Genomic DNA, 25,836 nt, shown 5'->3' with positions numbered 1-25,836 from the left:
TCTGTCTCTCTTGGGTAAATCCCCAGCAATGCTATTGCTGGGTCATAAGGGAGTTCTATGGATAGTTTTTTGAGGAACCTCCACACTGTTTTCCAGAGCAGCTGCACCAGTTTACATTGCCACCAACAGTGTATGAGGGTGCTAACCACCAATTTAAGGAAAACACAGAGAGGAACAAACCAAACAACACAACAGAAATAAATTAGAAAAACAACAACAACAACAAAACAACAACCTTGTTTATTCAACAAAAATTTGTGAAGAGAGAGAGAGGAATGAGAATCTTAGTTTCAAGTCTTAAGGGATGTTAACCATTTTAATGTACAAGCCTTATTTGAATCCTGATTCAAAGAAACTGTAAAAAAAAAAAACTATGGAAATTTAAGCATCAATTGCTTATATAATGATACTAAGAAATTATTATTTTATTTATGGTAAAAGAAATGTGGTTATGTTTTTTTAAGAGATCTTACCTTTTTTTAATTAAACTTTTTATTTTGAGATAATTGTAGAATCACATGTAGTTATAAGAAATGATACAAAAATATCATTCATAGGGTACCTGGATGGCTCATTCAGTTAAGCATCCAACTTTGGCTCAGGTCATAATCTCACAGTTCATGGGTTCAAGCCCCACATTGAGTTCTGCACTGACAGCTCAGATCCTGGGGTCTGCTTCAGATTCTGTCTTCCTCTCTCTCTCTCTCTCTCTCTGTCCCTCCCTAGCTTGTGCTCTCGCTCTCTCTCTCTCTCTCTCTCAAAAATAAATAAATAAACATTTTAAAAAAGATCATTCATACCTTTCACCCAGTTCTGCAATGGTAACATCTTGCAAAACTACAGTACAATATCACAACCAACATACTAACATTGATACACTCAAATACAGGATATTTCAATAGCTACAAGGTTCCCTCGTGTTGACTTTATAGCCACCACACCCTCTTCCTTCCCAGGAACACCTTCTTCTCTAACACCCGACAGCCACATATCCATTCTCTAATCTATAATTTTGTCATTTCAAAAATGTTAGGTTAAATGGAATCATATACTGTGCAACCTTTTGAGATTGGCTTTTTATACTGAGAATAATTCTCTGCATTCTCATCCAGGTTGTTCAGCATAAAGGTAGTTGGTTCCCGTATATTACTGAGTAGTATCCCCTAGTAAGGATATACCACTTTGTTTAATCTCCATGCTCTGAAGGACATCAGAGTTGTCTCCATTTAGGCTATTATGGATAAAGCTGCTATAAACACTGGTGTAAACTCTTCTCTTTTAAAGATACATACTTAAATTTTTATGGATGAGACAGGACATCTAGGATTTGCTTTAAAAAATTCCACATTGGGTGAGATACTGAAAAAATAGGATTGACCATCAGTTTGTAAATGTTTTATACTATTACCTCTACTTTAGTATATGCTTATAGTTTTCCATAATATAAAGTTTACAAACAAAGAAAACACCACAAAACAATTACTTATCTGGCCACTTATATACCCACATACATAAACACACAATTTTCAATTAAAATTGGAGGTATGTTTTCTTATCTTATGACTTTTAGTCTGTGCCAAGATTACAGGAGTTCTTTATCTAAAACAGAGAGCCCACACCTATAAGTGATCATTATTGTAACATTCATTGTACCAGTTTGGGCAGATCCAACCTGGGCATCTGTTAACTTACTTTTAGAAGTTCTTTATTAGACTACAGGGTTGAGATAATAGGTAATTCGTAATGTTGGACAAAAGCAGGTAAGTAATCACCATAATCAAATGTATGAGATTCATTAGTGGCTTGTCATCAAAAGAGAGCATTCATGTCTGACATGAACAGGTCCTTATCATCAAGACAAATGATGAGAGAACAGAAGTGTGATTACTAAAGATGAAGAGCAACAAACTATATGAGCACAATCAAGCCGTAAAAAGAAGTGAATGCATTTTATATTATGCGAGGGCTGCTTTTGTCTTTAAGCCACTCTGGAGGACAGGATATTATTATCATGTTCAGTCTGCAAGCTAGTGGTTCTTTAGTATAATTCTGCAAAATGCTATCTACTACTCGGTGTCACCAATATTCTGTCAGCTCATTCTCCCCGTGCTGCACCACACCATCCCCATTACCACTCTGAGGACACCCTACTTTTCTCCACATGGGGCTTTACAGAAATGAAGACCCACTCTCTCAAAGATCTCAAGCAAAGAAGAGCACGTAAATACCAACCCATTAACAAACCTAGGATTAAACACCAAGACCTCCAAGGGAAATATTCATGATGACTTTCACATGCCAGTAATGCAAAGGCGACAAGAGAGTTTCCCTGGCTAGGTCTTTAAAGACTGCATATGCACTGTGATGAGCAAGTCTGAAGCTTCAATAAAGTTTGTTGTCAAAAGTGGGATAGCTGTCCACAGATCAATTCCCATAAGACATTCCAAAGGAACATCTAAATGGTACAGTTGTGTTGTGGTTTGGTGATACAAATCATCCCTCCCATTAAGTGAGCCCCACGCGTGGGTGTTAAAAATAGTAACGCTTATTGTGATTTGATCATTACTACTACACTATGTCAGGTAGGAAAAAGATGGTCTGTGAATAGGCTGTCTATATGTCACTTAAGTGTCTAAAAATTAAAATATATTAGTCAATTTCTTTAAAAACAATGTACAGATTATGTCATTTGGGTAGTTTAGCAATTTAGGAGTTCTATCAATAGAAAGAAATCTATTGGTAACATCATATTAGGAAAGTAAGAAAATACAAGTGAGTCCAAAGTCTTGTTCACAGGTCACACGTCAGAACAGCGACACATAGAATTAAAACCCAAAATGACACAGACCACCAGAAATTGTGCAATAGGCTTGCACTGAGATTAATAATAGGGATGCTAGGGGCAGAAAAAGGAAAAGGATAAGAATCGGGCTCAGGAACAAAATGCAAAATGTAAATTAAAAGGAGCAAAGAAAAAAGTCACTAGAGTAAAATACATATGTGTTTTGGGAGGTCTTTGCCATCCTTCTTTTGCCTCTATCTTTTGCCATCTTCCTTGACTCTTACAACCAAACACTTTCTGGGTCCTGTGGATTCTGACACTACAGTGCACATTTTGAGACAGTGTGTGGTCATTAGCACACAATGGACAATGGAAGTTGAAACTCATAGCACTCAACTTGATACTTAAAGGTTACTCTAAAATGCTTTGTATAGGGGCATCTGGGTGGCTCAGTTAGTTAAGCATCTGACTCTTGGTTTTGGCTCAGGTCATGATCTCTTGGTTTGTGAGATCAAGCCCCAAGTCTGGCTCCATGCTGGCAGTGTGGAGTTTGCTTAGGATTCTCTCTCTCCCCCTGTCACTCTGCCCCTTCCCCACTTGTGTGTACATTCCCTCTCTCTCTCTCAAAATAAACTTAAAAAAATAAAATGCTTTGCATAAAATAAAACTCACTTGCCAAAAATCTTTATGATGGATTTGCTTATATATCTCTTTATCCTTCTTCATAGCAACCATCAATGCCTGGTCTACAGAACTGGGATTTCAAAGGGGGTGATTTTTGTGAGCTGAAATGGTTTCAAGAAAGAAACACAAGAGAACAAAAAGGAAATACGAAGATAGAACAAAGACAATAGGGAAGACATTAAGTCTGGAAAGAATCCTAAGAACAAACTATACAGAATAGTTTCTGGAAAATGAACAGCCTTGTTCAGCAGAAGCTGAGACCACGTAGAGTGGAGTAGGAGTAGATGATCAGTTCCAAAGGGCAGGGTGGAGCCAGGCAGTGGCAGCCATAGAGCTCCACTCAGGCATTTAGACCACACACCATTGGCTTTTAGAAGCTACAACAAGCAGGTTTGCACATAGGCAAGGTAAATGCACCAGGGTTAGGAGGATGCGACTAATGGTAGGAGTAGGGAGTGAAGGAGCAGACCAGTGGTGTGAGGGCTTAGTAACTGTTCGAGGGGAAACCACAGGAATTGATCTATGTCTGAGGGCAATGGTGGGAAGGGAAATGAAAAGATCAACTTGAGGGGCTATGTGAAACATGAATGCACCTGTACTTAAACCTAGTTTGTCCCCAATTAAAACCTAGAAAAACAGTCCTTTGGAGTCACGGTCAAAGAACTACTTACAAGATGCTAAAGATTCTTATGCTGATTGGGACATAAACTGTCATTATTATGATCAAATACAGAAGAGAGCATAAAAATTCCAATGGCTGATAAAGTCATTTTTAAAGGAAGCTTTGATTAAGCTTAACAGAGGCTGGGAAAAAATAAGATTTTTGATATAAGTAAAAATTATTTTTAAGGAGACCATGATTGGTTGCAAGGTGATGAGTATTTTTAAATTTCTAAAATAATTAACTGCTGATTTTAGCAAGGCAGTAATAATGACTTATATGATTGACAGATCTATTTTTCTCTACTTTTGCAAATCTACTTTTTATATCTACTTTTGCAGATGTATTTTCTCTATTTTTTTCAGATTGCTATTGAAAACCTATTATTAATCAAAAGTTAATTTTCTTGGCAAACGTACCTATGAGTATAACTCTGAAACACTGTAGGTGACATAAACTAAATCATGCACTTCTAGTGAATATCCCAACTTAGTTTCTATTCCCATTTCCATCATACATTTTTAGTGAGCGCTTACTATATGATAGGTACTGTATCAGTGCTGGGTGTACCATAAAGGGAAAGAAAACAGGGTCTGCCCACCTGGGAGCACATGGTATAATGACAAAGAAAGACACTAAAATATTTTTTTTAATCTATCCAAATATATAATTTAAAATTGTGATAAGCACCATAAGGGAAAATTACAGGGTGCTTTGAGAGCTCAAAACAGGAAGGCTACACCAACTCTGGGTCTGAGAAGGTGTTTTAAAGGAAACTGCTTCTGAACTGAAATCTATAAGGATGTGGCAAAATGAAATAGGCAAACAGAGTAGGGGAGAAAATATTAGAAGAAAAGATGAGCAGAGGGAAAGAATGACATATAATGAAATACAAATATTCTCTGACCTGTTGGGTAATAGTGTCCCACGGCTCCTGCAGCAGCTGTGTCTTATAGCACTCATGGATTCCTTCCCATACGTCCTTCAGAGCCAAAGGTCTTCCATCTGCAAAGGTGCATGGGAGAGACTGTCAGTCTTTGACACAATGGCGCTTGATGTCTATCTAAAACTACTAGAAGAATATTATAATTTTTAAAAAAAAATCTTTGCTAGTTACACATATTACTTCCATATCAAAAGAGTGCTACAGGAATTACTATTTTCTTCCTGAGGGAAATTTAAACATTCAAGCTTCTCTCCTTTGTAACCATCTAACAGTTAAATTATCTGCTCATTCATTGCCTAGAGGAATTCTGCAAAATAAATAAAATCCAAATGTGTTTTAGAGATAACTAATAGATACAAGCATAGGCAAAGGACCAGGTAGACAGACTTCCATATTCACAAAGGTGCACTATGAATACCTCTGAAATTTTAATACTTCCTCTAGTTCTTAAATCAAAGACCGTACACATGCTTCATTCACTCTCTCATTGACTAAATATCTGTAATGTTCAAATCACTCTGTTGAATACCGTGGGGGGTAGAGAAAATGAAAGCACATGCTTTCTCCTAGTAAGGAGCCTACCACTTACTAGGGAAATTATGACAAGTATATCAATAGCATATTGATACTAAAACACTAGGTAGAAAGTGGTGGCTGCCAGGACGAAAACTGCAGTTCTCAGACAGTCCAGGGGAGGGAGCCATTAACACCCAGTGTTTGTGACAGGTGGAGAAAGAGAACAGTTAAGGGTGGAGGGACATGAGAAGGAATCAGTTGAATCAGAGATTAGCAAAATGTCTAGGGAACAAGAGTTCTCTCTTCCTTTCTTTAAACAGCTTCAACAATTCACTTATATTTGTAACAATCCAAATAATGTCTTTTATGAAGACTACTATGGCATAAGATTAGGAGAGAAATAGGTATCTAAGTTTGCAAAATAAAGTAGAAAGAGAAAATTACCCAAAGACTTTGAAACCACATATTGTAGGACAGAAGGTGGTCTTACTCCTAGAATTTAATGCTACTGTCCCACTCAGAGCTATTAAGTCCTCAGAACTTACGAGTGTGCTCCCTTCTTTAGGCAAGAGGACAATAACACTTAAAGAAAACTTGTCACTGTATCAACTCAATAGACTCAAAGAAGTATTTGATCATCAGGTTACAATAAAACTTGGGGAAATAATCTACCCAAACCACACCCCCAAAAGCAAACGGTATTGCATTCAGACTTATGGAGTTTAAGTAGAGATGGAGAGTGTAGAAGAGTGTTGGACTTGAAGCCCGGGCTGAGTTTGTATTCTGTTGTCAGCACTTTCATTAAAAAAATTCTTTTTAATGTTTATTTATTTTTGAAGGAAAGAGACAGAGCATGAGCAGGGGAGGGGTAGAGAGAGAGGGAGACACAGAATTCAAAACAGGCTGTCTGTGCAGACAGCACAGATCCTGATACGGGGCTCAGACTCCCAAACCACAAGATCATGACGTGTCCCAAACCACAAGATCATGACGTGAGCTGAAAAGTGAGTTACTTAACTGACTGACCCACCCAGGTACCCCTGATGCTTACTCCCTACGTAAATGCAAGCTATTTGGCTTTCAATTTCACCTGTAAATGAAGATAATTATCCTTTTCAAATTATTTTCACGTGAACAAGTTTGCATCCTTGATCAAACCCAGGACTGGGTCAGGCACACCGTCAGAGCTTAATACAGAGTAGATATCTCCTCCCAGCTCCCGTAGTTTTCCTACTACAAAGTTAAAAGACTCACTTAAAGGACATTATTTCTTAGAATTAGCTCATGTTTCTACACCATGTACATTGTGTTTGATGATATAATATATTAATACCATAGGCAGGGCATTTCTCATGTTTGACCTGAAAAGTTGAACTTTTCCTCAACCTTTATTTTCAATAAATAGCAATAGAATATTTTGATACATTTTCAATAAGTATCTTCATCTTGGCATTTATCTGGCGGCAGGAGACCATTATCTTGTGATAAATAGTTTTATTCCATTGACATTTCCATGTCTGTAAAATGAACAAGATTTATTCATCCAATTAACATTTGAATGTCATGTTTAGCTACAAGTTAAAAACAAGCTGCCTTCAGTATCTGTGTTATATTGTTTTCTGAACACATTTACAGATCAGGGCCAAACTTTGCCCTTAAGATAAGCACTACACATTTTCAAAATAGGTATGTGCACACGTGTGTGTGTGTGTGTGTGTGTGTGTGTGTGTGTGTGTGTGTTTGCATTGATGTTGGAAGAGGGAAACAGGATCTTAAGTACTTCATTGTTAAAAAGTAAACCAAATAATAAAACTATTAACAGATGACATCCTTTTAAAATAATTTTCAGGGGGCACCTGGGTGGCTCAGTTGAGTGTCCAACTTTCGCTCAGGTCATGATCTCACTCGCGGTTTCAAGGCCTGCCTTGGGCTCGATGCTGACAGCTTAGAGCCTGGAACCTGCTTCAAAACATGTGCCTCCTTCTCTCTCTGACCCACCTCTGCCCATGCTCTGTCTCTCTCTCAAAATAAATAAACGTTAAAAAAATTAAAAAAATATTTTTCAGAAGAAATCAAGTTGTAGGAGAATAAAATGTTGGAGTTAGTATAATTACTCATTTTATCAATAAGGCAAACCGAGATCTTGGGAAACATACATCAGCCAGAATTATGCAGCCAGTTCATGACTGCACTGGAGCTGCCACTGGAGTCTCAGTGCCCTTCCTGCCGTTCCCTACAGCCTCTGAGGGCAGAGGCCACATTTATTCTTTTCCCACAGTGTAGATCCACTCACACGTTGCAAATGCTTTATAAATATTTACTGAATAAATGATAAATGAGAGAACACCCTCCTTAACCTTATTTCCTCTAAGACAGAGAAAGGCTTCGCAGACCTAGAGAAGAATGCTGGGGTTAATACCTGGCAATCAATAATGATTTTAATTTTATTCCTTAAAATATTCCAGCCAAAAGCCCAAGGATGGGGTGAGTGGTTCAGATATTACCACTGAAAAAACCCACATACTCTGCTGGAACCATTCATACAAAATGCAATAGTCAGCATCTGACAGCAATGTGGAAAGAACCAGACCAAATGTCATAGAATATTTTCATCCGATTTGATGCTAGAATTGAGGGTATGTGACATAAGTCTTCAGACAACACCAAATTTACAGGGAAAAAGCTAACATATTACAACAGAGTAATTAAAGAGAACACTGCTTTTTAAGTGAATAGATGTTATTAAATTCTCTAATGCATTTACAGACTATTTAAAAACACAGGTATCAGGGCACCTGGGTTGTTCTGGAAGTCGAGTGTCCAACTCTTCATTTCAGTTTAGCTCATAATCGTGAGGCTATGAGCTGTGACCGGGCACATTGATGACAAAGGCTTAGGGAAAAGAGCTCCCATCTTACATACTTCATTAAGTCATTATTGTCATATGTGTATGTGGGAGGCTTGTGGGATTGAGCCCTGTGTCCAACTCCACACTGAGTATGGAGCTGCTTGAGATTCTTCCCCTCCTCCCCCTACGCCTTTTTATATCTGCCCTCCCTCCCCCACTCATGCTGTCTCTGTCTAAAATAAAAACTTGGGGTGCCTGGGTGGCTCAGTCGATTAAGCATCCAATTTCTGCTCAGGTCATGATCTCACAGTTCGTGGGTTTGAACCCCAGGTGGGGCTCTGTGCTGACAGCTAGCTCAGAGCCTGGAGCCTTTCTTCGGATTCTGTGTCTCCCTCTCTCTCTGACCCTCCCCCTGGCTCATGCTGTCTCTTTCTCTCAAAAATAAATAAAACATTTAAAAAAATAAAATAAAAACTAATATTAATGATATGCCCTAAAAAACATAGATTAATGAGGCTTAAATGAGTGCTTATACAAGCTACTCTGACAAGAGTGCCAATCTCTCCAGCTTCTGCTGACCATTTATGCTGCAGATGATTTGGATAATATAGCTTTGCTTCCCATATAAATATATGACAAAAATGACTTAATGAATTATGATGTGGGTTCTTTTCCCTAAGCCTTTATCATCAGTGTGCCAAGTCAGAGCTCACACCCTCACAATCAAAGACATATGAAAGTCAGTCTTATGATCTATTATGCAAACACAAAAAACTTTGACCTAATCAACAATGTCTCCAAACTATGCCTTACACTACTGACACATAAAATATATTCACAATATGATTGTGATTCTAATTATTTCAAAACCAAATGGAATCTTCAGAAATTTCACTGAAACCATTAAACTGAGATCATCAAATAAATTTCAAAACTCATATCAAAGAAGTAGACCTTAAATATTGCAGATATTTAAAGAAATTTGTGACTTTTTTCTTAATTTTAGAGAAAGCATGCACGAGCTGGGGAGAGAGGCAGAATGAGAGAGAGAAAGAATCCCAAGCAGACTCCATGCTCAGTGCAGAGCCCAACATGGAGCTCGATCCCATGATCCGGAGCTGAAATCAAAAGTTGGATGCTCAATTGACTGAGCCATGCAGGCACCCCTGGACTTTGTGATTTTGAATCTATTTACAGAAACCAAATACCCAAGACTTTAACTTAACATAAAATTTTGAGCATAAATAAATATTTGGTTAAGTTCATGAAAAACATTATAATATGCCTTCATGTTCAGTTGAAGGTATCTTCAATCAGAAACTTTAAGTCCTGCTAAGAAGGTCTGTTTTTCCCGTCTGGCCTCAGTCAGATGAGACACAAGCATACTCAATCAACAACTCCCTAGCTTTAGACCTAAGATATTCGATAGCACCAATCTTAACATGCTTAGAAATCTCATTAATCACACTGAGGCTGAGAAACCAGTAAAATCCTTTGCATACTTGAAAAATTGAAGTCGAAGCTGAAATAATTTCAGCAGCAACCTACAAATTAAGCATAGTAAATTAAGGTCATTTATTTAACAAGTGTTTATTGAGTGCCTACTGTGTGCCTCTATCTCTTAAAATGACAATATACATCTGAGCTCAAGGAATATTCTGTCAGCAACCTAGAATGTCAATGACAAAAGAAGAGACATTGGATGAAAAATAGAATAATTAAAAAGTACAATCTTTAGCAACTGCCAGTAGCATTTAATTTAATAATTTTCATATAAAATCTCTCAATTGAATAATAACCTACATGTCAAGTAATCTATATATTACTCAAAATGTGTGGCTCTCTAAATTAAATTTCTCAGGGCTATTAGTTTTCATGAATCAAATAACAGCATGAGATATTTCACTGACACCACCTAACTGTAGCTCAAGCACGCAGAAATCACCTTTATCCTTTCGTGCATGGTTTCACTAAAATTTCCCAATTCCTAAAATGAAGATTATAGAGAGTATACGTTATGTACAGAAAGTTGAATAATAATGTTCTGAATGTGGTCACTAGAAAAAAAAAAGGTAAAGGTGGATTATTCACAATGAAATCTGTCATTATTCAATAACTGTCTTCGTGAGAGGTTTGAAGGATATAAAAATTCATGTCATACTCCACAGTAAGGCAGAGATGAGGCTCCGCCAAAGGAGAAAACTCATTTTTGCTTCAGTGAGAAAATTATATCATGATATGAAATGAGTGTTAATTGTTCATGTACATTCTATCAGAAACTATGCTTCCTAATTCTGTAATTTTTATTTATTCCTGCATACATTTCTATCACTTTGTGTCTTTATTAATCTCAGGAAATCTGAATGAATATTCCAAAAATACAGATTATGGCAACTTCTCTTTTTACATACAACATCTGTTAACTTGCATGTTTCCTAAATTTTGGTTACTGCATCATGCAGTAAAAAAGAGGCTAAAGGGTTTGAGTCTGAACCTCATAATTTTCTATGTACTTTGGAATAAATCATTTAACCCTTCTGAGAACTCAGTTTTTATGTATGTGCACAAGGATAATAACAGCTCCTACTTTACAATGTTATTGTGAGGCTCAAGATACACAACCAGCTAGCATTATTTCTTTAAATTTTTTAATGTTTATTTTTATTTACTTACTTTATTTATTTATGTATTTGTGTATTTATTTAGAGCCCAATGCAAGGCTCAATCTCACTAACCACTGTTAGTTGTTTCCTGGGTGGAAATCAAGAATCAGATGCTTAACCAACTGAGCCGCCCGGGTGACCCAACACAGCTAGCATTATTGAAAGCTACTACATGCCAAGCCCCATTTCATATATTAGCTTGCAAACCTCAGAACTCTATGAAATAGGTATTACTACTATGATTATTATTATCTCAAAAAAATTTTGGGGGGGCAAAAGAAAAGATAACAAAAAGTTAGATAACTGCAGTTTGTTAGTAGCAGAGCCAGGAATCAGAACGAACGCTTTCTGGCTCCAGGCCCTGCACTTTCACCACTACACTCTATGTCTCTGTACCCAGGAGCTCTCTGCAAACCATAAAGCAAGGCAAACATATTGGTTATGCTGTTGTAATTGTCACGAGTAGTCTCCACCAACACTGCCTGACATGGGAATATCTAGAAGTTTGCCTTTCCTGGGTGTCTTACTAGGCTGGCCTGCCCTTTCACTCATCATTGCATGGACAAATCCCAAGTCCTGCCAAGGTCTCTCTTAATCTCTACTCTCTGAGCCCTGGTAGCAGTTTTCCCCCCAGCTTTACTGAGATAAAATGGACATACAGCATTGTGTAAGATTAAGGTATACAACATGATTTAATATATGTATATATTAGGAAATGTTCACAACAAAAGGTTAGTTATCACATCCATTACCATTTGTGTATGGGTATAACATTTAAAATCTATTCTTTTAGTTGTTTCAAGTATACAATAAAATAGTGTTAATGATAGACACCAGGCTGTATATTAGATCCCCAGAACTTACTTATCTTTTAAATGAAAATCTGTACCCTTTGACCAACATTTCCTCATTTCCCGTACTGCCCAGCCTCTGGCAACAAGCAATCTACTCTTCCTGGTGGCAATTTTTAGCTCTGTTATGGCTATTAACATATTGTGCTTGTTAGTGAATTTCAGACCTGTCTTGTTTCCCTCACTAGACTGTACATTCCTTGAGGGCTTCATCCATCTCTGATTTCCTTTATTCATCTCTGTATTCCACAGACACCTTCATGGCCTTATGCACAAATAGTTTTCAATAGTTGGATAGATGAACACTCAACATTATTTCTAGAGCAATTAGCACAATTACTGCTAAAAATAAAGACTGAACAATCGTGATAAAAATCATGATCTATATATATAAAAAAACATGCTGGGGGGCACTTGGGTGGCTCAGTCAGTTCAGTGTCCAACTCATGCTTTCTATTCAGGTCATGATCTCACAGTCATGAGACTGAGCCCCGCATGGGGCTCTGTGCTGAATATGGGGCCTTTTGGGGATTCTCTCTTTGTCTCTCTGACCCTCCCCCATGTGCCTCTCTTTCTCTCTCATAAATAAATAAATAAATAAACAAACAAACAAACAAACTAAAAAAACATTCCTGTCATTCTAATGCATTCACTTGACTCTAAATCTACCTTTACAATAAATCCTTTTTTGTTTTCGTGGTCAGGTTCAAATATTTGCAACCAAGTATACCTAACAAATATAGCCCAGATAAGTGGTTTAAAACACTTGCTTAATCATTATGTATTTTTAAAATTACCAGTGCAAATTTTTTAAATGTTATATATTTGTCTAGTAATATGAGTAGAAAACAAACATAAGACATCTTTTAATTACATGAGAAAGTGTATGTATGCATGTTCATTCAGGAGAGGACATACATACAGGGCAGGACAAAAAGGAGTAATTTTTTAATGTTTATGTATTATTTCTATTTATTTTTTATGTAATTTTTTCATGTTTATTTTTGAGAGAGAAAGAGACATAGTGCAGGCAAGGGAGGGGCAGAGAGAGAGGGAGACACAGAATCTGAAGCAGGCTCCTGGCTTTGATCTGTCAGCACAAATCCCAACGAGGGGCTCAAACCCACGAATCACAAGATCATGACCTGAGCTGAAGTCGGATGCTCAACCAATGGAGCCATCCAGATGCCCCTAATGTTTATTGTTATTTTTTTATAGAGAGAGAGATAGAGAGCGTGAGCAGGGAAGGAAAAGAGACATAGGAAGACAGAATCTGAAGCAGGCTCCAGGCTCCAGACTCCAGGCTCCAAACTGTCAGAACAGAGCTCAACACAGGGCTTGAACCAATAAACTGCGAGATGGTGACCTGAGCTGAAGTTGGACACTTAACCAATTGAGCCACCCCGGTGCCCCCCAAAAGGACTGGTTTTGAGTCACCATAAACAGTCTGCATATTGTGTTAAAAAACTAGTAATAATGCAAGTGGTGCTATAACCTGTCATTTAAATTAAGTTCAATACTTACCTAGTGTAAGTACATACAAAACCTTCTTGAGGAATCTCTTAATCAGAAAATGTCCCAAGGGAAGTCATGTTGGGTCCACAATATACCTGAGATACCAATTTGGAATAGATAACCTATTCGTGAGCACTTTAAGGACCAAATCACCAGATGAATATCTACAACATTAGGTGTGCTAGTTCTGAAGCAGGAGGCACTCTATCTGAAGTGTTCTGAGGCTTTGATTCCAACCTCTTGGTTTGGCATCCTGAACCAAGCACTCAGCATTTTGGACTCCTGGCCCTTTTCAGACCTCAGTACCTCCAGCACTCTATGCCCTCCAGCAGCACCTTGAGTATCAATCTAACTTGATCCTCTCCCTACCGAAAATGCAGTCTCCACCTTTTTAGCATAGCATCTAATATGTGGCCTTGAAGAACTCTGCTTTGATGACTTTAAAAAAAGGGGAAAGCAATAATCTAGCTTCACATTGAACAGTGATTTTTTTTTCAGCAGATTTAGAAAATAGGCAAATGTGTTTTTGTGCTATGCAAACAGTGGGCACTCATGTATGTTTTAAAGGCTGTTTCAAATAGAACCCTTTGGCCAAGAGTAAGCAAAGAAATGTTTCTTCTTTATGGAGCACAACACAAGCATTCATCCTTCTAGGAAAGCTAAAATATAGGCTCCTGCAGGTAAGAAAATAAATTTACCTTTCTATATCCTTTTCCTGGCCTCTGGATCCACTTAAAACCTCTTGCTTTTTGTGGATGTGGTGTTTTGTACTACCACAAGTTAGAATGAATGTTTTGGCTAATTAGCTCTCCCTGTAGTTTTGTTTCACATTTCTCTAGAAGTTTTTTTTCCTTAGAACACTGTTAAACCAGTGTTTGATTTTCCAATGGGATTCTATTCCCATCATATGTTCTAAGCCAGCATCCTAACTCCTCATATTGTTTCAAACATTTACATGGTTGAACAAATAATTCTTGTTAAATGTCCTCTATTGTTTGGATTTTTCAATTTGAATATCTTTGAATGAGTTAAGTAGTTTTTCATCATTTTTCTTAATAACGTTCACTGTTTGCTCTTTAAATTTCATTTCAATCCCTAGAATCTCTTTTTAACTTACCAAAATTCATATTCCATTCCGTTATCATAGCTCTGGCTAGATTTGCTAACTTTATATAAATATATATGGCATTATGAACTTCCGTAAAGATTCTCTACTTATCTGTCAAATCATTTTCTACTTTCTGCTTACTGTAAATAATTAACTAAAATCATTTTTGCCTCAATCTTTTAATACTTCTCTAATCCAACTTTTCAACAAGCTGCCTTAACTCTTACTGTGCTAGCAACCCCTTCCAATCCACTGTCTCTGTCATAATTTGGCCTCAACATATCTTTAAAAACATTTCTTCCACAGTTCATCCCAAGGAAACCTTTACTTCAAACTGACCTCTCACTGTTCCCGAAATATGCCATTCTCTCTCTACCCTACAGCATGGCACTCACCCTCCTCATCTCCTCCATTGGTTTTCCCAGCCTCTTCAGAAAAACCAACCTGTTACCTTCCCTTGCATGCTGTTAGATGGAGCTTTGGATATTTTACTTTTATTTTCCAAAGTCCTCCAACTCCATCTTTCTGTTTTCCTGTTATGCTCTTCTATGGGATGCATGGAAGACTATTCTCTTCTATGAAATGTATTCCAAAGACTCCTTCTTGTTCTAGACCATGAACAAGCCTCTTAGTCCTCTTCTTTAATGGTTTACACACTGCTCTAAGTCCAAACTTTCCATTATTCTCCGTTTATGCTGGCCTTTATCATGGTTTGGTTCATGCTGCCTTTGAGAGTGAATCATTCTTTGGCTATTTCTTTCTCCCTGTTTCTCTATAAGCATTCTTTAGGCATATAACAAGTAGACAAATCTACATGAAATATCTGGGTTACATTTTTAATTCTATACACTTACTCCCTGGGCCAATAATAGAATGGATCTCCAGAAAGAACAGACATTCAGTTGCTGAATGGAAGAAATGTTTCCTTTCCTATTCAAAAGCAGCCCTTCTGACTAATTAAAGAAATATGTCAAAACAGTTCCCAAGAAGAACCCATATGTCAGCCAAAGAATTAAATATTTTGAAAATGAGAAGAACCACTTGGTCTATTTTTCAATAGAGATTGAGAATAAAGGAAAAGAAGAAAGACAAGGCAGGAATAAATCAGAATTCAAGCAGAAATAAATATAGAAATCTCTAGTTGTAACGAAAAAGAATCTTAGGACTCTGGTGAAGCCCTAAGACATTATGTATATGCCCAAAGTTTTCACTACATTTTTAACACTTGCCATCAGCTTTTGACCAAAGCCAAGCCTTCCAAAAGGAAAAATGGGACATAAAAAGATCCTGGAATGATGGACAACAGACAAAGCCTTCTGCAGGATACAAATACTTCTTTAACACCATGTGCTTCAAAAATAGTGGGGGAGGGGGCATTAGTGAGCACTTGAAGATGTCAGTGTTTTCTAAGAATGTACTTCATACACTGCCAAGTACTATTCATACGGAGACTATTTATTACTACTTGAGAGAAGTGTAGTTACCTCTCACCTACTGCTGGGTAACAAATGGTATTAAGTGTGTTCCGCTACCTCCTTCAAACTTAAAATGGTGAAAGTAGTTAGAAAAAAAAAGAATAATACTGGGAAGGACTTATTTCTTCTCTTAAATCCATGTTACCCCCTAGGGAACTGGGATCCTAAATGCCCAAGTAGTAGGAATGAGAGGTGCTCACTCAGCAGCAGAATGCTGCCACCATTTGGCTGTCTGCCTTCAAGGATCAAATAAAATATGTGTTTATAGAAGCAGGGTAGCAGCTGCTCAGCGAGGTTGGATGCCCACCCTTTGAGTACTCAAGACTTTCTGTTTTCTTTAGTCAACCACTCAAGCAGTCTCTGAGAAGCATCAGACTAAAGAGTAAAGATATACAGTTATTTTGGGTCCTGAGCTTCCTGGAGACAACAGCATCACTCTCTTCCTTAAAACCCTCCAGAGCAGTTCAAATAAGACCCCATCACCAGGGTTCCATCTTTGGATTGCATGCAGCATGGTTAGAAATTCCTCATCATTTGTTCTTTCAATAATATTTATTGATACTGTATCACAGTTGATACTGTGGGTATCAAAATGAGTAAGAGAAAAAACAAATGTCCTATATGTATTAAACACACACACACACACACACACACACACACACACACACACACTGTTATGAATAAAGCTTATCGCTTTGTAGGCTATAGGTACTATCAATTCCCTTCCTCCCTCTTTTTACTTCACAGCTCCACCTTCTAGCTTACTATTTCATAGGGGATAAACAAATAGTCCTGTTACAGTGAAACCTGTGATATTATATAGGATATGATGTGAAATGATATGACAAAAAGTGGCAAGAGCAAGTGCCATATTAGCTGAGTCCTAGGCAAGAGTTGGCATGGTGGTCACTGGCCAGTACAGAGGAATAAGAAGTATTCCCGTTCACAATTCAGTGGATCTGCATTTCAAGAAACACAATAAATATTTCTTCTAGAATCTAAACCAGTTGAGAAAAGAAAAGGTCATATCAATTAAATGGGAACTACTAATACCAACTGCTTTACCTAAAAAAAAAAAAGAGGTACCATAAGAAAATTCAGATGAGAGCAGAGAAACTAATTTTTACTATCAAATGGAAAAGAAATCTTAAATATCTGTTAAAAACAAGGCTAAGTGAACTCTTTCTTAAGCGACAAAAAGACCCCTAAGCAAGAAATTTTATAATCATCCTCTTTCTAGGTCGGAACTCTCTCAGAATGAGACAAAGAAAAATCTGGACCTGGAGTATGAGGAACACGCCAGGAATCCATTCACCACACTAACAGAGATTTGTTTAACTAACAGATGGAGGGCCAGAGTAATCAGATATAACAGGAAAAGGGAATGGATTAAGGGGAATAAATAAAAAATTACGACTCTAAGAGGACAGGTGAAACATTTTTAGAATGCCCATTAGGTTATATCAGCAGAAAAGAGAAAAGAAATTCCTAGAATATGATAAAAGAAAGAAACATTTTTCATGTTTCTCCACAGGAAAAAATTCAGTATGCTGTAAAAAATTAGGTTTGATATTTTTAGGTACCTGAACAAACACTAACTAAATTCTGGAATTTAAAAATTCCCAGGGCTCAATCCATACAATACAGAATGACGAGGAAAGAACAAGGAATCCTGCCGTATAAAATAAATGACTTGTTTTGGTTTTCTTTCATCGGGCAGAAATAAAGGGTGTCTTAAAAGTATATAGGTAGGATCCAAGAAAGCTAGTGGGCTGTTTGTTTGTTTTTGTTTTTTAAGAAAGAGAAAAGCATCACGAAGAAAAGATCTTGGTTGGGAAGTATACAAATTTCATTATCACCGGCCTTGCAGGAACAGTTACTGGTCTGCACTGTGAGGGGAGCTGTTGGCACATAAGAGCAAAGTGCACACCTGAGCTCATCGGCCGGCCTCGGCGAGACCCACTTCCAGCTAGAAGCAGTCATGTTTCAGCACCTCCGATTCCCTAATGCTGACAAGCTAAACAACTTGTTTTGTCTCTGGGAGCTCTTCTCTGGTGATTAACTGCTTATGGTGAGTACTAATTATATGAAAGTACAGTACTGAAGAAGTGGTGTCCTATTTCCTCTACCTGCAGCCCTGCTATGTCTTTGAATCTAGAAAGGTACTAGGGTAGAGGCACTGTAAACCCAAACTAAGAAAAATATTTCCCTCCCCCTGTGGCAAATAAATGTATCTCCTTCTATTTTGAGGATAACAGAGTTCATCGACAAGAACCCTCCTTTAACCTCAGGACTCCAAACCAAATAGAATTATGACATAATAAAGTGGATGTTTACAAGGCCTTTAATAATCACATGGATAGATCTGCAGCAAGAGTTCACAAATTACTATCAGTGCCCTCAATTCCCTATGTCCCATGTTGAAAATTTACCCCAAATTGTCAGTTCTTAGGAAGTGCACCTCAGATTAAAATCTTCGCACCAGGGAGTCTATAAGAATTTGTTCTTGTGTTTTAAATCCTAAGTGCTTGCTAAACCGCCAACACTGCAAAATTAGAGACCATTAAACAATATAAGGCAGCAAGTGATTAAATCTACCAAATACACATTCAAAGCAGCTTAAGCTACTTTTTAATTAAAAATAAAATATCACTGGCTAAATTCAGATGTCTTAGCTATCCAGAAAAAGTTAGAAGGCTGTTTAAAATGCAAAATGCTGCTGATAAGGCCAGATAGAAAAGGAGAAATAGGGTGGGGGGAGGTTGGGGAGGCAGCGCCTTGCCATGCTGATCCAGTTTAGTCAGAGGACAAGAAGGGGGAGTCCTCCGGGCACTAAGTGGTGAGGGCTCCATGTGGCTGCTGATTCAATAAGCTTTATCAGCCAAGGCCTCAGAGGAGACAGGGTGTTCCACCTTCTTCGGCAAGGAGAATGAGTTGAGTAACAGCATCTCAGAAAGCTTAGGTACTGGAGATGTACGGACAGTCGAAGGAAATGTTAGTGCTGTTTTTAAATATAATTGAACTAGCTGATAAACAGTTCCTGAAACAATTATTAATAATTGGGGAAGGAGGAATGCGGGCTTTTGAGTTAATGGAATCACCTAAATTGAAAGAAATTTTTACTGTCAAGTTAGAAGCATACAAACTTTGTAGCTTTAAGTTGTTCCTACTTGTTTAAAGAAAAGAAAAAGGGCCAGGGGGCTTAGTCAACGTTGGGCAGGAGGCCAAGAATCTGAAGATCAGACTTAAGGCTGGGATGATATCATTCACTCTGAAGTCTTGATACTCTTTCTAAAGCATGAGAAAATTTACTGGTAAAACCTTACCTCACCCACACTTTTCTTATTTTAACTCTATTTTTTTTCCTCTCAAGAATAATTTTCTAAATCTGCTTTCTGCCTTACATGTAAATGTTATGAATTTACATTTAGCTTCCGACATGGTCTTACCTAAAAAGCTTGCCCTAAAGTAAAGCACAGGCACTTGGTAGCTACAGGAGTATAAAACATGATATTCATATTTAATCACTTCGCTTCCCGGTGTGGTCTCAGTCACTTCAAAATCATCCAGGGGTAACTCTAAAGCCTCCTAAAAAAAAGCAAAAGAGAAACAAAATGTGTTTGTTAATTTAAAAAAAGTACATTAACACAGAAAGGGAAAGGGGATGTTTTCTTCTGGCAAAATAACAGTTAAACAAATATAGGACTATGAGGTAAGGAAAAGGGAGTTTCCAACATTAATGTTTAACATTTGAGTCCTGGGTAAATAGTAAAACCAGAAAACATTAGCATTAAGTAATTCCAGATTGTTTTTGAGAGACAAAGCAGCTCTGGGTAAAGAAACAGGAAGAGGGAAAAAAAATCAAAAAGATCTATTGCAACAGCAACTGAAAAATCTTTACTGTACAATTTTAGCAACAAGATGATGGCTACACAAGCTACCTTCTTCCCTACCTGTGAAAGCTAAAAACATCCTAACAATTGAACAAGAGGCTGTGAAATGTCCCTAAAGATTCTATTGTACTTGCCAAAAGATGATTCATTGTGTGAACAATTCCCAGTTCCATTTTGAATAAGAACGTTATTTTGCAAGAGGTTGAGTTTGTTAGGTACATTTCAAAACCTGAGATGAGTCTGTTTTCTTTATTATTATGCTATCGATGGTATATTTCTACAATAAATCTTGATATTTATAACAGAATAGATGGCAAATAGTAATGCCAACTTAAACATGGCTTTTGTAAGCATAGATGGATCTAGCCAGCTCACTTCTCCTAATCATTCCTTACTGGTTTATTTTTTACTATTTGTGAATGTTTCTGAGGAATTTATCTTAATGTTTGGAAGCAGTTAATTGGACATGTTACGTCAGAATCTGGTTCTATCCACACTCACTTATTTATTTGGACTGAAGAATTTCCTTTGAAATTAAATTAGTAAAAGGAAAGAAGCAGGTTGGTTTGGCTCATTTCTGCCTCTCATTAAAACAGTAACAACAATGAACAATAGGAAAGAGTTACAGGAAAGATTTCAAACTTTATCAATATGAAATAAGGTTTCCTGTGAAGATAAGTAAAGCCACAGACTACTCTTCAGATCTGTATCTGCTTTACTAATTCCCCACTCACAGTCAATTCATTGGGGGAGATATTGCACTGGATAAAATAGTTTTCACTAAACTCCAGTAAACACTATCAATTAAACACAATGAATTAAATAACCAGAGACAAACCACTGAAATATATATTCCAGATCCAGAAAGTTAATCCAGTAGCAAGAAACAGGTTTTTTTTGTTGGTTGCTTTGAATTTTCATTAGGCATCATTACCTGGCATCTCCTTTTAAAGTGGTTCTTCAAACCAAACTCTTTCTTTTGGTCAAAGATTAGGTTGGTTAGCTTTTATAATTTATTTTCTTTTATAACATTATAAAGCATTATACATTTGTGATAAAAAAATAATTGCAAACCTTGCACAAGTATATAAAACAAAAAGTGAAATCCCCCCCCCATCCTAGCACTTCTGTATCTCAGGTATATGATAATTTTTAAAAGGTTAGTGTATAGCTTTCCAGATTTTTAGAAAATTTTCACCTATAAACACATACACACAAATACACCCACTCACCTACCCTTGATTTAATATATATGTATATATATTATATTATATATAATATATATATTATATATATTATATTATATATTATATATATTATATATATTATATTATATATATTATATTATATATATATATATATATATCAAGGGAGGGGGAGAAAATATATATATATCCCCCCCCTTGATTTGATATTTTGGCTTTTAAGTCATGGACAGCCTAGCATGTCTTGCCAGGTCAGTGTTATAGATTTTTCTCTTTCTTTTGATGGCTTCACTATATTCCATTACATGGCTATGCCATCATTTGTTCAGTCTTTGTTTTAGCATGTCCATATTACTAGATATTTTAGGTTGACTATAATTTTCTGCTACTACAACTAATACTGCAATACATATCTTAGCACATATATTCTTTTATACCTCTATTTTTCTCTGGTACAGATTCCTAAATGGGGTATTATTTTAAGAAAGGGTATGTGGATTTTAAATTTCAATACATACTGCTAATCTCTCCCCAGAAAAAAGGCTGTATCAATTTATGTTCCCAGCAAGAATGCAGAACAATGTCCTTTCCATATCCCATAAGTTCTTGAACATTATTTGTTTTTAACTTTTGCCTATGTGATGAATTTTTATTTTGTATTTTTTTTAGAGAGAGAGAATGTATGAAAGCAAGCAGAGAGAATCTTAAGCAGGCTCCACACTCAATGCAAAATCCAACACTGGGTTCAATCTCACAAACCCTGAGTTTGTGACCTGAGCCGAAATCACAGGCAGACACTCCATTGACTTAGCCACCCAAGGACCCCTGATGAATTTTTAAACATCATTTTTTGGTTTCTTGATTAGTAGTGAAAAGTGAACATCTATTCATATGGTTATTGGTAATTTGCATCCTTCTTTGATTGGCCTGTTCTTACCCTTTTGCCTATTTTTTCTGATATTTAGTTTGCATCTTTCTTATAAAATTATATATACTCTTGGTATATTACAAATAACATTATTATATATAGATATATCTGCATCATAGAAAAAAGGTGTGCAAAGATATGTGTGATATATATATATATGTGCATATAACATTTTTATTCAGTTTTCTTTTTAACTTTGTTTCTTATATATTTTTATCATGAATATTTTTTAAATTTTATGTAGTAAAGTCTGTACATTTTCTCTTTGCAGCTTCTGAGTTATCTGTCATCATTAAAAGGCCTCCTACTTCAGCAAAGCCTAAGAGACTCTTCAGTACAGAGAACAAACTGAGGGTTAATAAGAATGGGGGAGGTAGGTGGGTTAAATGGGTGATGGACATTAAGGAGGAGACTCTTTGGGATGTTAAACCTTATTCTGCATGCAAATATGTGTTTTTAAATTTCATTTAGATCATTAATCCATCTGAATTGCATTTTTGTGTACGGTGTGAGGTAAGGATTTTTCCCAGTTGATTTCTTATAGTCCATTCTTTCCCGGTTTCTTTTTAATGCCACTTTTACTATAAATTAAACGTGTGTGTGTGTGTGTGTGTGTGTGTGTGTGTGTATTTCCTATTCATCTTTAAATGAGCTAGGTCTCTCATTACACTATCACTGTCTAATTCTTAAATACTGAATTGGGTTATTAATTTTTGCAGAAAACTGCAGATGCAGACTGTCTGAGACTCAGTCCTGCTAGGGAGGATGAAATTCCTAGAAAGAGGGTCCTTCACCTAAATTCAAATTCAACACTCAGTTATGCACTGCGGTGGACACCAGATACATGCCAGTAGTGATTAACTGCACATAAATCCAGTTTCTCTGGAACAATTAGGAGGCCCAAGGATTAAGAGAGAGGGGACAGGACAAACTTTCTGAAGAGCCATGAGAATTCTCACTGTAACCACTATTCTCATCAGCAGGATACCTCTGTGGGGATTAAAAGCTTGAGCACTCCTTTCATTGGGAGTGTTGCTATGTCTCCCAGTGCCTTGCTCTGGGCAGCTAGCTATGGGCAAAGGTATTTTTGCATCCTTGACTCATATTAAATGAATTTGAATCCTTGACCTGCATCTGCTAGGATCTTTCTATCATTCATGGTCACTTTTATGATGCCCAATCAAGTGTCATGCAATGTGGAAATCTCAGACTTCTACATCTTTTGTGCTTCCCCATCGAAAAGTACCAAATGGCTGTAGACTACGGTTCTTGCCTTATTCATCTCTGTATTCCCAGAGACTCTAACACAGAGCTGAGAACCACAGTAAGCAATACCTTCTAATTCAGCAGCAGATCTATTTCTTACCATCTTAGTATTCTACAACAAACTTCACAGTTCACTGGCAACACTATCCTCACCACAAAGTCTGAAAAGAAGTAAATGGAGAAGTAAAAATGTAAAAGATCACCAAAATAATAAACAAATGATAAATAAGCCTATGAAAAAGATGTTCAACATCATTAGCCATCAGGAAAATGCAAATTAAAACTGCAATGAGATATCACCATGTGTCTATCAGAATGCCTAAAATAATAGTGACACCTTCTAATGCTGGTGGAGACTCAGAGAAACTAGATCATTCATACACCACTGCTTAGAGTATAAAATCATATGGTAATTTCTTATAAAACTAAACATGTAACTATCATACAATCTACCAATGCACTCATGAGTATTTATCCCAGAGAAATGAAAAACCTGTACATGAATGTTCATAGAAGTTTTATTCAGAATAGCTCAAAACTTGAAATATTTCAAATGCCTTTCAACAGGTCATGGATAAACAAACTGTAATACATCACTCCATTCTACTCAGCAATTAGAAAAGCAAACTATTTTGTTTTTACTTTCACTATTTTTATTGTTTTTAGTTTTAATTCCAATATAGTTAACATTCAGTATTATATCAGTTTCATGAGTACAAAACAGTGATTCAACAATTCTATACATTACTCACTGCTCTACATAATAATTATACTCTTTAATCCCCATCATCTATTTCCTACACCTCCCTCCTGGTAACCATCAGTTTGTTTTCCACAATTAAAAGTCTATTTCTTGCTTTGCTTCTCTATCTATCTATCTCCTCCCCACCCTTTGCTCATTTGTTTTGTTTCTTAAATTCCATACATGAGTGAAATCATATGGGTATTTGTCTTTCTCTAACTGGCTTATTTCACTTAGCATAAAACTGTCTAGCTCTATCCATGTTGTTGCAAATGGCAAGATTTCATTCTATGCAATCCCTGTCAAACTACCAACAGCATTTTTCACAGAACTAGAACAAACAATCCTAAAAATTTAATGCTATTACAAAAGACCCCTGAAAGCCAAGGCAACCTTGAAGAAGAAAAGTAAAGCTGGAGGCATCACAATTCTGGACTGCAAGTTATATACAAAGCCATAGTGATCCAAATAGTATAGCACTAGCACAAAAATACAAGCATAGACCGAGAGAACGAAAACCCAGAAATGAACACACAACTACATTTTTAATAAACCTTCAACAAAGAAGGAATAATATCCAATGGAGAAAAGACAGCCTCTTCAACAATGGTGCTAAGAAAACTGGACACCACATGCAAAAGAATGAAATTGGACTACTTTCTGATATCATACACAAAAATAAATTCAAAATGGATTAAAGACCTAAATATGAGACATGAACCATAAAAATCCTAGAGGAGAACAGCATAGTAACCTCTTTGACATCAGCCATAGCAACTTCTTTCTAGATATGTCTCCTGAGGCCAGGGAAACAAAACTAAAAATAAACTAGTGGAACTACATCAAAACAAAAAGCTTCTGTACAGTGATAGAAACAATCAGAAAAACTAAATGGCAACCTACTGAATGGGAAAAGATATTTACAAATGACATATCCGATAAAGGATTAGTATCCAAAATACATAAAATACTTATAAAATTCAACGCCCAAAAACAATCTAATTAAAAAATGGGCAAAAGACATAAATAGATAATATTTTCAAAGAAGACATACAGATGGCCAACAGACACATGGAAGGATGCTCAACACCACTCATCATCATGGAAATACTAATCAAAATTACAATTAGATATCACCTCATACCTGTCAGAATGGCTAAAATTAACAACACAAGAAACAACAGGTGTTAGGGAGGATGTGGAGAAAGGGTCACCTTCTTCTATTGTTGGTGGGAATGCAGATTGGTACAGTGCCTCTGGAAAACAGTATGAAGGTTCCTCAAGAAGTTAAAAATAGAACTACCTTACAAGGCGGTAATCACATTACTGGGTATTTACCCAAAGAATACAAAAGCACTAATTCAAAGGGATACATGCACCCAGATGTTTATAGCAGTATTATTTACAATAGCCAAATTATGGAAGCAGCCCAAGTGCTCACTGACTGATAAATGGATAAGAAAGATGTGGTGTGCGCATGTGCGTGTGCACACACACACACACACACACACACACACACACAGTGGTAGTACAAACAGTTTAACAATATTTGTTCTTCCAACCCATGAGTTGGAATGTCTTTCCATTTCTTTATGTCCTCCTTAATTTCTTTCAACAATGTTTTATGATTTTCAGATGATGGGTCTTTCAGCTCTTTGGTTAAGGTTATTCCTGGGTACTTTAATGTTTTTGGTACAATTGTAAATGGAATAATTTTCTTCAATTCTTTCTTCAGCTTCACCATTAGTGTATA

The 25,836-nt window shown here is 36.7% G+C and overlaps 1 protein-coding gene across 1 annotated transcript in view; it reads right to left on the bottom strand.

Moving 5' to 3' along the window:
* Positions 1-25,836, bottom strand: part of ATG10 (autophagy related 10) — a 227,996-nt gene that overhangs the window by 61,659 nt on the left and 140,501 nt on the right. The window contains exons 4-5 of the mRNA XM_029942538.1: positions 19,499-19,637; positions 5,035-5,132 (exon numbers count right to left, since the gene is read on the bottom strand). Coding sequence (XP_029798398.1) covers positions 5,035-5,132; positions 19,499-19,637 — 237 coding nt within the window. The remainder of the gene's footprint in view (positions 1-5,034; positions 5,133-19,498; positions 19,638-25,836) is intronic.

The sequence above is a fragment of the Suricata suricatta genome, chromosome 6, assembly GCF_006229205.1.
Source record: "Suricata suricatta isolate VVHF042 chromosome 6, meerkat_22Aug2017_6uvM2_HiC, whole genome shotgun sequence".
In the NCBI taxonomy this organism is placed as follows: domain Eukaryota; kingdom Metazoa; phylum Chordata; class Mammalia; order Carnivora; family Herpestidae; genus Suricata; species Suricata suricatta.
Note: the sequence above shows the minus strand (reverse complement) of the source record. Positions and strands in the feature narration are given on the sequence as shown.